This window comes from Sesamum indicum, linkage group LG13 (assembly GCF_000512975.1).
Source record: "Sesamum indicum cultivar Zhongzhi No. 13 linkage group LG13, S_indicum_v1.0, whole genome shotgun sequence".
Classification (NCBI taxonomy): Eukaryota; Viridiplantae; Streptophyta; class Magnoliopsida; order Lamiales; family Pedaliaceae; genus Sesamum; species Sesamum indicum.
The window spans coordinates 722205-736792 of NC_026157.1; the positions used below are offsets into that span (position 1 = coordinate 722205).

The window sequence follows — 14588 nt, forward strand, 5'->3', positions numbered from 1 at the left end:
ATTTGGACAATCTACTGGGGGAGGTTGAGGCAAAAGTAAGAAGTCCCCCCTATGAAACCACAGTTGATGCAACAATAGGGAATCTCTAGGGAGAAGGTGCTTCTGAAGGGAAGGAGGAAGGACCTCCCCAAACCGGTGATACAGCTCCTCCTGTTGCCCCCCACCTGCTGTTAGGGGTGGGTGTCGGGTTCGGGTTCAGCGGGTCGGGTACCTGAGTCGTCAGGTAGTGTATAACACTATTCGATCCCGAATCCGAGTAGGGCGGGTACCCAGTTAGTCGGGTACCCGACAATCGAGTTCGGGTAATTTATGCAAGTTTAATTTTTTTTATTATTTTTATTATGAAGCAATGAATTTTATTCATAAAATAAATTGCAAAGGCAAAGAATTACAAGAGACATTCAATTTTTGCAAACATCATTAGCAAACAACATGAACAAAATAATACATCAAGTCATTACATTCTAATCATTAATTCATGTGAAGTACTAGATCTAAAATACTCCAAACTCCAAAGTAGTCCAGTCAAATATCAATTATGGTTGGATCAACTCCAATTTTGTTAGCTCTACAAGAAAACAAACAAAAAAAAAAAGAATTGAGATTAATATAAATAAAAATGTATAGAATTTAATATAAAACAAAGCAAAAGAAAAAATAATTGCTCAAACATTTCAGTTTCACTTAAATCTTCTTCTATGTTTTTTGGCTTGGAATCTTTACGGATCCAATATTGAGCACAAATAATAGTTTTAACAATTTTAGAAGATAGTGAGCTCCTAAATGCATCAAGAAAACACAACCACCCCAGTGCTAAATGCAGCCTCTAAAGCAACAGTCGAGACAGGAACTGCCAGTATATCTCGAGCCATCTTTGAGAGAATCGGAAACCTCTGAGTGTTCACTTTCCACCATTTTAATATATCAAACTTTTTTCTATACTCTTCGACATCCTCATTGAGATACTTCTCTAACTCTGATTTCACGTGATCTTTTCCCCCTGTCATGTACATCATGTACTATTGTTGTAAAGAAAACCTGCGAGTCTCGTTCTCTTTATCATGCATAAATATTTTCTTTGATGAGGAAGAAGATGAAGAAATACGACTAGACAATAGAACCTGGGCTTTCTAAAGTTCCTTGAAGAGTGTGTCCATATCTTAACTTGTAATCATTGAACAACTCATGAAGACCATCCCGCAGTCTCTCTTTCATTGCATCACTTTGTCCAATACCACCATATAATTTATCAAATAAAAAATTCTACAAATCCCAATTTGTGACGTGGATCAAGTATCACACCATAATACAAAATCATATTCATCTTTTCAATTGATCCCCAAACTTGTCAAATTTTTCTTTCAATTTTCTTGCCATATCGCTTAGATCAACATCATCACTCTTGAACCATCTTCGGAGAAGCAAATCAACTTCACATATTTCATGAAATACAATATTAGATGTGACATATGAAGAACCGAAAATGCACAATGTGAGATTGTAAAAATGCTTCAAAAACTTCAATAGCATCTTTGCCCTATCCCAGTCGGATTCAATAGGAACCCCATCAAATGGTTTATTTGAAAGATTAGTCTTATAAGCAAGATCTATATCTTCATAAGCATCAAATGTCCTTTTAAGACATATCGCAGCTTCTAACATCAAGTAGGTGGAGTTCCATCCGGTAGGTACATCAAGTGACAATAACTTTTTTGTTTCCATAAATTCAGGCATTCTTGAAATTTTTTTTACCTAGTCGGAGAGTTTCTCACGTACCTAACTATCCATCTAATACGAGATATTGCCTCATGCTCATCCTTCCCTTTCAAAACATCCTGAACCACAATGTTGATTATATGTGCCATACACCTCATGTACACATATTTTCCACCTAAAATATTTTGACCTCAGTTTTCAAGTTTCTTTTTCAAGTAAATCATAGCTCCATCATTAGAAGATGCATTATCAACAGTAATCGTAAAAATTCTATCAATACCCTATTCAAGCAAATATTTCTCAACACCTCTACTAACTTCTTCACTTTTGTGTCTGATAATTAGACAAAAGTTCAAAATTCTCTTATGTAAATTTCAATCATCATCAATAAAATGAGCAGTGAGACACATGTAATTGACTTTCTGAATTGATGTCCAAGTGTCTGTTCTAATGCAAACTCTTTGAGCATGATTTTTAATAAATGACTTCAATTTTGCTCTTTTATAGACATACATATGAAAAATGTCTTTGTTATGTCCTTCTTGATTGAATAGCAAACATTGGACAAGCCACCAACATGAAAATTATCCCACCAAAGTGATCTAGAAATCACTAAAATCACTACCCTCTTTTTTCTTTTTTTAGAATCAAGTGGAATATCATCCTCATCCTCTGACATATCCATACCCTTATCAACATCAAAGTCAAGATTATCAACATAATCACCACTGACCTGATTACGAACCATGTTCATATTTATGCCTTGATCTTGAAGCATCTGATAAGTTTACAGTAGGTGAAGATTGAGATTGAGAATTTGACATCTCCAAGATTAAAACATCCACATGTAAGATACACAAGATAGTCTAAGAATCACTTCAAAAAGACATAATCAAATTATGCATGTATGTTGTTGAGGCATGAGAAAGAAATCACATGTCAATTTCAATATAACAAGGAGTGCTCCCTTCCCAGCCATTTAGGATGTTTCTGATACGAGGCTCATGTTGGAACTATTCAAAAGAAGCTCGATAATGCAACCATAATAACAATCAACAGTTCAACAAAAGTTATGACCAGACAACCCTACTATTGGATCTTCAAGAAATGTATTGGTTCCAATTTAAAAAATTATAAATTGGAACATTATAATTTCACCATACAAACTGCCAGGGATCTAGAAATAATTGATTGAAATGTTGGGACTTGATCAGGGAGTTAGTAGGAACCTATTTCATATTACTAACCTGATCTCATATTGTTCAGCAGCAATTAGTGGGACTAAAGTTGGTCTCTAGGAACTATATTCAAGTTATGAAAGATAGGAGGTTTTCCAAAGATCAAATTGCAAAAATTCTGCATTCATTGTATAATTTGCAATGTTAACTGGATCTGTGGATAGAACGAAATGGTTTGAAACTAGACCAATTAAATCCTAAATAAATCATCTAGTATGTTGAAAGAATGATCAAACAGATTGAACCAGAGGAGTTTAATTAAAACAAACAATTGAGGGGACCAAAAATGCTGCAAGCAGATTTAATTTGTCAAAACAACGTATTAGGAAAAAGGATCTAGTTGTTGGAAATGGCTCATGGGAACTGAACTTGTGGACAGACATTTAAATAGCGTAGAGATACAAGTGATTGCATATCTACAATGATAAGGAATATTGATCATACTCATGCCATATCTATAATTTTCTTTTTCATGCCTCAACAATTAACTGCTTGTTTTTTTTTTTCCAGAAATTAAGTCTTTTTATTAAGTCTAACAACAGAAACCTTACCTGTAGATGAAGATTCAAGGAATCCCAATGAAAAATTCAATTTTGAAAAAAGATGTGTAGAGTAACAGCAAAATTCCAGAGGGTGAAGAGTGTGCGACGGCGATGGCGAATGGTGGTTGCACTGGCTGGGAAGGGTCAGCAAAAATTCTAGAGGGTGAAGAGCGTACGACGACGACGGCAAGTGGTGGCTGCATTGGCTGGGAAGGGTGAGAACTGATAAGAAGAGAGAAAAATGGAAATGGAGCAAAGCAGGCAGTGAGAGAGAGGGAGAATTGGAGAAAAGACAGGTTCATAAACCCTCTCTAAATTTTGCCTCTTTTGAAGTCAGGTACCCGATCGGGCTAATTGGGATGGGTTTTAAAATCCGAACCCGATCCGAAGCCCGCTATAAAAATCCAAAAAACCAGCCCTGATTTATCCAAATCCGATCGAGTCGGGTCGGGACCCGGTTAACCCGATTCGTTTGCCCACCCCTACCTGCTGTCGATACTCCTCTAGAGAAAGAAGTGGAAGACCCCGCCTGTGGGGAGAAAATTTGATGTAACTTGATTGTTGGTCTGGACGAAAGAAAATCTTATTTCTTTGAATTTCCTTGATGGGTTGGTTCCTTTCATTTTTTCTTACAAGATGCACCCTTAACCCTTTTCATAAATGAATGTTTGAACAATATGTTACAAAATATATGTTTATAAAAAGTAATGAAGTACAAAGTAAATGAGGCTTAGGATGGGAGCCTCGGGAGGTCCCTTCAGTGATGGAAGCTTGCAGAATTTTGGCAGGACTTACTCCTAGACAAGCTTTATGCCTCATTTTGACAAATGTAATGCATCATACCTTTTTTTTCAAGAAGGGCGTCGATAGAAGTAGACTTAGTAAAGGGAGTTCTTATGGGAGATGTCCCTTCTGGAGAGCCTATGGGAGGATGCCTACAGGATAACAGTTTTAGAAAGAGTCCTTTAGGAGAACTTGTTGTAGGATGCCCTGCGGGAAGACATCTTTAGGAGAGGTCCTTCATAAAAACTTATTATAGGATGCTCTGCAGGAGGACATCTTTAGGAGTGGTCCTTTAAATAATAGTTTTTCATTTTTCTATTTTGTTAAACTCTTATTTTAACTATCATTAAAGTTGTTTATGATGTAATTTTTTTATAATAAGTCATTAATAAGTCAATTATGAATATATATAAATTTTCATTCATTTTTTTGCTGATATCAACAAATTTAATACATTTTTTACGAACGAAAAATCTATTTATTAGATAAAAATAATATCATTGATACTAGATGTTGTTTTTCAAATCTATAAAAACTCTATATATAATGATATGAAACTTGAGTGTTTTATTAATATACCTAAGACGAGTAATAAGAGTAAATTTGTTCAAATATTTAGTTCTTGGGAGGTAAAAATTTTAGACTTGATAATTTAGGGGTGAAGATATGACAATGGATACAGTTAATCCGGAAAATTTTCGGTTCGATTTGGAGTCGGATTTTCCGAAGATTGTTTAAAAACTATCTATTTCGCCTGCCTTTCCAGCAGTGCAGAAGCACAAGACGGAAACCACCCTCACATTCATCGCAAATTGGCCTATTTTTCTCTCCCACTCGCAGTAATACCACCGGGGCTGCGGTATATACACAGCGAATACTGCATCCAGTCGCACACTGTGGCTCGATCAGAGGATCTCAGATGCAAGGATAGGAATTATTTGGAATTAGGGCTAGACAGAGTGGATTTCTGATGGCGGGTCCTTCACTGATGGATTCCTTGTTCCAACGCTCGCTAGACGACATAATCAAAGGCGTTCGCCTATGCCCGCCAGGCACCGAGCCCACCTTCATCGCCAAATCCCTTGACGAGATCCGCCGCGAGGTTAAATCCACAGACCGCCAAACGAAAGCCATCGCGCTTCAGAAACTGACCTATCTCCACTCCCTCCATGGCGTTGACATGTCCTGGGCCGCCTTCCAGTGCGTGGAGCTTTCCTCCTCTTCCGCCCACTCGCACAAACGCATCGCCTACCTCGCCGCCTCCCTCTCCTTCAACCCTTCCACCACGGACGTCATCCTACTCCTCACTCACCAGCTGCGCAAGGATCTTTCCTCTTCCAGTGTTCATGACGTGAGTCTCGCTCTCTCTACCCTTTCTTCCATTTGTAACCCCGATTTGTCGCGGGATTTGACGCCCGAGTTGTTTACTTTGCTTAGTAGTGGTAAACCTTTTGTAAGAAAGAAAGCCATCGCGGCGATATTGAGAGTTTTTGAGCAGTACCCTGATGCCGTTCGCGTTTGTTTTAAACGAGTTGTGGAAAATCTGGAGACCACTGACGTGGGAATTTTGTCTGCAGTTGTGGGGTTGTTTTGTGAGCTTGCTGTAAAAGAACCTAGATCTTATTTACCCTTGGCTCCTGAGTTTTATAAGATTTTGGTGGACTGTAGGAATAACTGGATCCTGATCAAGGTCTTGAAGATTTTTGCTAAGTTGGCCCCATTAGAGCCAAGGTTGGGAAAGAGAGTGGTAGAGCCGATTTGTGAGCATATGGGGAGAACGGGGGCTAAATCATTGGCATTTGAGTGCATGATGACAATCGTAAGTAGTATGAGTGAGTATGAGTCTGCAGTGAAGCTTGCAGTTGGGAAGGTGAGGGAGTTTTTGTTGGATGATGATCCAAATCTCAAGTATCTTGGGTTGCAAGCACTAACCATGGTTGCACAGAAGCATATGTGGGCTGTTTTGGAGAATAAGGAGTTGGTAGTTAAGGCTTTGAGTGATGTTGATGTAAATATTAAACTTGAGGCCTTGAGGCTTGTGATGTCAATGGTCTCTGAGGATAACGTAATGGAAATTTGTAGGATTTTGATCAGTCATGCACAGAAGTCTGACCCAGAGTTCTGCAACGAGATTTTGGGTTACATCTTGTTTACTTGTTCAAGAAACTTCTATGAGGTAATTTGTGATTTTGATTGGTACGTGGCATTCTTGGGGGAAATGGCAAGAATTCCACATTGTCAGAAGGGGAAGGAGATTGAGACCCAGCTTATTGATATTGGTATGAGGGTTAAGGATGCTAGACTTGAGCTTGTTGATGTTGCTCGTTCTCTAGTGATTGATCCTGCACTACTTGGTAATCCATTTGTACATGGGGTTTTGGCTGCCGCCGCATGGGTTTCGGGAGAGTATGTTGCTCTTTCAAGAAACCCCTTTGAGCTCGTGGAGGCACTATTGCAACCACGAACTAGTCTCCTCACTCCATCAGTAAGATCGGTGTATATTCAGTCTGCCTTTAAAGCACTGATATTCTGTATATGGTCATATGGCAAGTTAAATGGAGATGATGCCTCAGATCCATCTGCATTGACTGAGTTAGTCGCCAAATGCCATTTGGAGGGAAATTCTGAAACTGTGGCATGTGAATCATTATCTGATACCGAAGTAGATAATGCAAATATGGTTATTGCTGGTGGACAAATGTCATCAGCTTCTTCAAGAAAATATCATTTGACAAAAGAATCTCTCGAGGGCCTAGTAAATCTTGTTGGAACCAATTTGGGACCCTTAGCTGGGAGTGATGAAGTAGAAATACAGGAGAGGGCGAGTAATGTACTCGGTTTTATTGAGTTGATGAAACCAGAATTATATGGTCATTTGGGCCATACGGAAGGAAATGGAATGAAGGGAAAACTAGAAGCTTCTGAAGTGGTAAAGCTGATGTTTGATGTGTTCTCAGAGGAGCTTGGTCCAGTTTCACTTAGTGCCCAAGAGAAGGTACCCCTACCTGATGGTTTGGTGCTCAAAGAAAATCTTAGTGATTTGGAAGCTATATGCAGTGATGTTAAGTTTCCATTATCAACTTCATTTTCCCTCGTACATTCTCAAATCATGGAGAAGGATACTGCTAGCTCTCCTGAATGTAAGGAAGAATCTGGACCATCTACTGAATCAACATCTCTGCTTGCGGAGCATCGGAAGCGACATGGCCTATACTACCTTCCTTCAGAGAATAAAGGGACTACATTTAACGACTTCCCACCCGCTCATGAGCCTAAAGATAAGACAATTGATGAGGCTGAAGACCTTGCGAAGCTAACAGAGGAATCACTTATCATTAAGAAAAAGCAAAACCAAGTAAAGCCTAGACCAGTGGTGGTGAAACTGGATGATGGAGAAGGGTTAAATGTGGCGGTAGAGAAATCTAAAGTCAAGACTGATTTAATCTCTGGTGCGGTGCGAGAAGTGCTTTTAGGCAATGAAGCCACAACTTCATCATCGAGAAGCAAATCATCAAACAAATCAAGTAAGAGAAGGGAGGTGGATAGAATACCTGAATCTGGAAATGATATAGTCAACACTGCTATATCTGAACGCAGTAATGTCGGTTCAGGAAGAAGGAAACACCAGACTCATCTTTCTTCTGGAAAGGAGAAAGAACAACATGATCACAAAGGCAAGCAGAAGAGAGATAGCCGTCACCATAAGCACAAGTCACGACAAAGAGCAGATGGGGCAATGAATATACCAGTACAATCACCAGTAATACCAGATTTTCTTCTATAGCATGGTAACAATGAAAACAAATCTCAAGGCCTCCAGGAATGCTGCACTGTTTTACTTCTTTCTTTTAAGGTAAGTTTTGCTGTAAATTTGATATTTGCCTGCCCCTTGCCTGAATTTGTTTGTGGTATAATTCTTTTACTTTGCATCACAAATGGGAAATAGCGATAGTAGAATTTAAGGTACTTTTCTCTTTGTTACGAACGTTAAGTGTTTTGATTTATCCATAGCTATTTCCTATTAATAAGATGAGTCTCCCTTCTTAAAATCTGGAGCTCATTACTAGTGGAAATTCTAGGGGAGGGTGGCAAAAACCACATCAATACATTGAGAGAGTTTGTTTAGTTTGAAGATGGACTGTTTTTCCTTTTCGTTGTGTTTAGGGAAATTTTGTACCTATTAGTACTTTTACATGTGGTAAAATGCAATTGACACTATGAAGAAATAAGGTTACAGAACATCGAAACAATCTGCCTTGGTATAGTACCCTTATGCTGAGAGTAGTGACTGTCATTTGGTGCTTTTGATCCTCGAGAAAAAAAGTGTTGATTTCCCCAGTTGAAATTTTCTATCCAAACAATTTACATTCAGTGGACAAGAGTTTTCCATTGCTTAGCCTGGTTTGGAGATCATAGTTTTGATTGCTTGTGTTTTCATCTGACAAGGGTTTTCCATTGCTTAGCCTGGTTTGCAGATCATAGTTCATTAAGCTATGATTGCTTGTGTTTCATCTGGTCTCATCTTATTAAAGACCAAACACTACTTAAATTTGGTGAGATGGAGGGAAAAAAGAAAATTGGTCGGATAGAGTGAGATGGAATAGGTCTCACAAGCACCACAGCGAATAGGTCTCACAAGCACCACAGCCTTAGCTTCCCAAGAGTGGAAGTAAGGTGATTAAAGATAATGCAATCTCACTTGTCTTGGAGCAACTGAATGTTACAATAAATCCCTTAGAAATAAGGAATAATTACATCTACACCCTTGATTTATGGTATATATGTACATTTTTTTTTTTTTTTGTTTTTTTTGCATAATTATAGAAGCTACACCTAATAGCTAAAAAACACAGGTAATTTGTGTAATTATGTTGCCATTTTTTGGGGTATGTGTGTGATTCTTCAAAAAATAGAGGTGGTCGGTGTAAATGATGATGTTTAGGATGGGTGAATGTGTAATTTTAAAAAAACATGAGTGGTTTGTGAAAATAAACTATTGGTTAGGGAAGTAGATGTAATTATCCCTAGAAATAATTACATGAAAATCCTTGAGGTTTTGTTATTTTACAAACACACCCCTCGATTTAAAAAAAATAAAAATCACATGCAGGCCTCTTGTAGGCAAATATCCACAAACGTATAACCGATATTTGCAAATTATCTATTTCTCTCTCTCAAAGAAGCAACAAATAGGACCAAGTGAAAAAAAAAAAAAAAGCATACACAAAAGGCCTACGGCCCGCGACATTCAGTGGGGATTATCAGATGTTAACACCAAATCTCATACGGAGCATATGCTCATGATTAAAGGTGAAGATCAAAGAGGTTAATTAAAGAATCAAAAGCGTCGAATTTCCAAAATGCCCTCCAGGCGTGTGTGGACAGAAACAATGGGGGTTTTCTGAGGGGGGGCAAAGAAGCCATTTGAACAAAATTCGTTTAAAAATAAAAACAAAAAGAAGAAAGAATGAGGGTACTCAACTTACTTTGATATATTTTTATGAACCAGTAACGTTGATATATTGGATGTGTGTCTTAGATTTTATTTCATATAAAATTTCAAATTTTTCTTATTAATTTTATATTGAAAACAATTTTGAATAATAAAGGAGGGAGAGCGAGACAAAACAAAACATAATGTAGGAGAGAGACAAGGAAATAAATTAATAACTTATCAAAAGCACTACTAAAATATTCTACGATAAGGAGGAAAATGCAATTTTTCTCCTATAATATGAGAAATGAACTCCTATTAAAACAATAAATGAAAAATATCCCCGAGTTTGAAAAATAAAGTAAATTACACCCTTATCTAATTTACTTTATTTTTGCTAATTCTTTCTTTATATGAAATTTTTGTTCATTTCATATACTACAGAGGAGGTCAAATTGTTGAAACTTTTGATAAGCAACTGTAGTATGTACCATAAATGTATCTTTCAAATCTGATGACAGCATTGCATTATACTTGTCAAACCAACTGGTCTAGTCAACTTATTTGCATTCAACTATGACAGGGCTGCAACCTCTGAATTCAACATCTATACCATATCATCCTCACATCAAATATTTAACACAAATTAACACATTCTCTTTCCATCTTCCCAACCCTTTTTCTCTGATGCAACTCCAATTCCAACCCCTCTCCACCATTCTCTTACTCATTTTCATCACTTGTCACAAATTTCTTGCTCGTGAAGATGCTCAATTTCTTAACTGCACTCGCCGATTCTCCTGCGGTCCAACCATTCATAACGTGGGCTATCCCTTTTGGGGCCGCGATCGCCCTCAAGAATGTGGCCTATCCGGCTTGGAGCTCCGGTGCCCGCATGACAACTATACTACCATAGACATTGCTGGCAGACCCTTTCTCGTCCTCGGAATCAACAACCTGACCAATTTCATGAAATTAGTGCAAGTCGATTTGTTGGATGATTTTTGTCCGGATAGATATGATCAAGAGGTGTGGCTGGATGAGAACGTCATGAGTTACGCTCCAGACGTCAAACATTTGACTTTGTTCTACGCTTGTCGTCCCCCTCTCAACGTACCGGGGAGCTGGAGCAATTTTACGTGTAACGTTAGTGGGACAGATGGATTAGGGTACGTGGTGGACGAGTCGCAGCCATGGGTTGGGACACCGGGCTGTGAATTGAACGTTACTATTCCGGTGCTTGGAAGCGTGTTGAAGGAGTTCAGAAGAAACGCAACACGGACGACGTTAGCGGATGTGGTGAATGAGGGGTTTGACGTGGAGTTAGAGATGAATGGGGCGGCTTGTGCAGCGTGTGAGATGTCCGGCGGACTGTGTTGGTCGAGAACTAATTCTTCAGACCAGCCTACTTGCCTTTGCCGTGATGGGCCTCATCCGTTTGTATGCCCTGATACAGGTATGTCTTCTGCTTTACTCCATACTATTGCAAATTTCTCTTCTCAAATAGTAATACATGTATGAAACCTTTTTAAATGAAAACAGAAAAGGACTTTGAACCTTTAAAATCTGAAAATTTTTAATTCAAATCGAATTTAATTGTACAATTTAAAAAAAGTATTGATTAGTTTGGTTCGATCAAACCTGTTCTGGTTAGAAATAAGAGTGATTATTTAGATCAAACCTGTTCTGGTTAGAAATAAGAGTGATTATTTAGATCAAACCTGTTCTGGTTAGAACTAAGAGTGATTATTTAGATCAAACCTGTTCTAGTGATTATTTAGATCAAACCTGTTCTGGTTAGAACTAAGAGTGATTATTTAGATCAAACCTGTTCTGGTTCGATCAAACCTGTTCCTTAAGATAGAAGCCCACTACCTCAACATAAGAGTCATCCTGTCCTTGCCGTGTGATTATTTAGATCTGATCGTACCCTGTCTAAACTATAATTTTTCCTTGTTTAGGTCTGATCATATCTTGTCTAAAGTAACATAAATTATTAAAGTATGACCTTTTTGTTATAGGTAATTATCATAGTTAAAAGTAAAAAAATTACAGTAAATATTCATTAATTATGATTATACAATAATGATAAGTCGTCGGTTCTACAGGAGAGGTCGAAATATTAGCCATAACTAAAAATCATGACAAATATTTTGAGTATAGATAAAACTGCAGTGAATGTTGGTTATTCATTGTCAGTACATAAAGTTTTGGATTGATTTTGTGATATGGTGGTAGATAATATTACTATTATCTTTAAACCTCAATCATTTATAATATAAAAAGCTTTTTGTATTTAACCCCAAAAAAGTTCTCATACAGACTTAATTCTTCTGAAATTTGGCATAATTACAGATACTTTCACATTATTTGAAAAATCATTAATACTCAACAATTAATCCAATTTATTAGTTTTAGTTCAATTTTCATCCATTTTTATAATGAATTGACCAAAATACCCTTGTGGACTGCAAATTATAATTTTACTTGTTCTGAAAATTTTTTGATTTTTTTAAACTAAGTGGATAACTTTTTTTAGTAATTTTTCAAACTTTTGCATCCACCTTATCCAATTCTTGTTACAATTTCCAATTTTTATTTTATAAAGAATGAAAATTACAACAAGGGCAAAGCTAAAAATTCAGACCTTCATCCAAGAATTACACAATTTTATCAAATATCAAGAGGTATTTATAATTTTTCAAACAAAAAGGCAGTATTCGTAATCATGCAAAATCTCATTAGAGCTCTTTGTAATTCAATCAAGCCCTATTCTTTACATTTTCATATTCCATTTTTTCTTTTAAATTCGTAACTTTAAAAATATATTAATAGAATTATTAATATGTGAAGTGATTAATGAGGTGGATATTTTCTACAAAAATAAAACATTTAAGGATATTTTTGTCAACGACGAATATTACCAACCAATAAATTGGTTATTCTAAAATATTCGCTCTTAATAAATAGTATATATATATATATATATATTTGAAAATGTATTAACTTAAAATTATCATTTTCATTTGTATGGAATTGTTAATTTCAAAATTTAGTCAAAATAAATATCTATATTTAGACCAAAGTCAAGAAAACGTAATATTAGCTATCAAAATATAGGAAATTTCGAAATTTAAAATATATACTGAAAATAAAAAAATTGGAAAATCCACAGAAAAAAGAAGCTAAATAATTATATAAAAATATTAATGTGAATAAAATATTTACGGCTTTGATAACAAATGGGATCAGCTCATGAACGCATGCAAAGTACTGTCATTTTGTATAAAATAATATTTATTTTTATATGTGTTCGTTAAATCGATTATGGTACTACTGAATATATCTATATTAATATAAAAAAGAAATGTGCACCACACACTCACAAATGACGATCAATGATATCATTATACTAATCTTTTATAAAATTAAAAATGCCCTTCAACTGACAATAACTAACTTATTTAAATTTGAAATTTTACGTCAATTGATAAATTATTTTTTTTTCGTTTAAATTAATATATTAATTTATGTTTTATTCTTATTTATAATATATTTAAAAGTATAAAATATGTACATAAAAATAACGTGTCATGGCAGTTATTACAATATAAATTAATACATATTAATCATAAGAATATGTGAAAAGAATCAGTCAACAACTAATTACAATTCATAATATCCTCCTAAAATTTGACCAACTCAAAAATCAAAGACAAGCTTATTATGACCTTTCAACTTTAAATCTCTCTCAATCTCTCTCTCTCTCTCTCTCTATATATATATATATATATTATGAATTATTACACTCTTTTTTTTAAAAAATTTGATATAATTACATGTAAATCCTTTTCGATTTGAGAAATTATATCTAACACTCATGAGATTTGTTTTCGTCTAATAAATAAGTCCATCCATTAGTCAAAATTGATAAATTTGCTAATATTAACAAAAAGAACTAAATGAAAATTGATATTTACCATCGATTGACTTATTACTGACTTATAGCAAATTAAATAATTTTTTTCTGATTACACTTATAGAAGCGAACCTTAGGGGTACTAAATGTAATTTTTCAATAATAAAAGATTTATATGTAATTATAACAAAATTTAGGGAAAAAAAGTATAATTATTCTTACATATTATTAACAAAATAAAATGAATACTTTGAAAATACAAAGCCGCGTGGGACGAAAGTGATTAAATACCTACACACAAATAATTTATTGTCCAAAGAGAGCAACATGTGGCTGTTTATTTTTGACTTAGTCACAATATATTTCAGGCACAGATGAGATAGATGTGAGCTCATAAGTTTTTTTAATAAAATATAGAGTAAATTGCATCGATCGTTCCTGATATTTGGTATAATTACGAATATCCCGTGTTGCTTGAAAAATTATAATATCGTCTTGATGTTTCATAAAATTATGTAATCCTTGGATGGAGGTATGAATTTGTCAACTATGCCCTTACTGTAATTTTTTCTTTTTTTTTTTAAATAAATATTTGTAAAAACAATCTGGCGGTGTGGATGAAAGAAATAGAGAAATTATAAAAAAATTATGCACTTAGTCAATAAAAAATTTAAAAAAAAAAATTATAATTTTTGTCCACAATAGTATTCTGGTCAACTCGCCACAAAAAATAGAAGAAAACCTAACGGGCACTAACAGAATGGATTACTTGTTAGATAACCTTTAAAATCGGAAGGAGGGGGAGTATTGGTAATTTTTCAAACAACGAGGAGTATTTGTAATTATGTCATATTTCAGGGAAGATCGTTGTAATTTACCTTAAAATATATTGTAAGATGTTACAAAGTATTTGATTAATTTTTCAGGAAAAGAGCGTATAGGCTCTAAAAAAAGTA

At 35.4% G+C, this 14588-nt stretch overlaps 1 protein-coding gene across 3 annotated transcripts; it reads left to right on the forward strand.

Moving 5' to 3' along the window:
* LOC105176015 (AP-3 complex subunit delta) lies at positions 4931-10428 on the forward strand. Of its 3 annotated transcripts, none has more exons than XR_002288228.1 (2): positions 4931-8132; positions 10297-10428. XR_002288228.1 is itself a non-coding variant. In XM_011098685.2 (2 exons), exons 1-2 carry the CDS (start codon positions 5449-5451, stop codon positions 8061-8063), a joined length of 2529 nt encoding a protein of 842 aa, XP_011096987.1. In that variant the 5' UTR covers positions 5300-5448; the 3' UTR covers positions 8064-8980. The 3 variants fall into 3 exon arrangements, 2 of the variants coding, with proteins under 2 accessions (XP_020554305.1, XP_011096987.1); XM_011098685.2 differs by lacking the exon at positions 10297-10428 and having other exon boundaries at positions 5300-5630; positions 5717-8980; XM_020698646.1 differs by lacking the exon at positions 10297-10428 and having other exon boundaries at positions 4931-8980.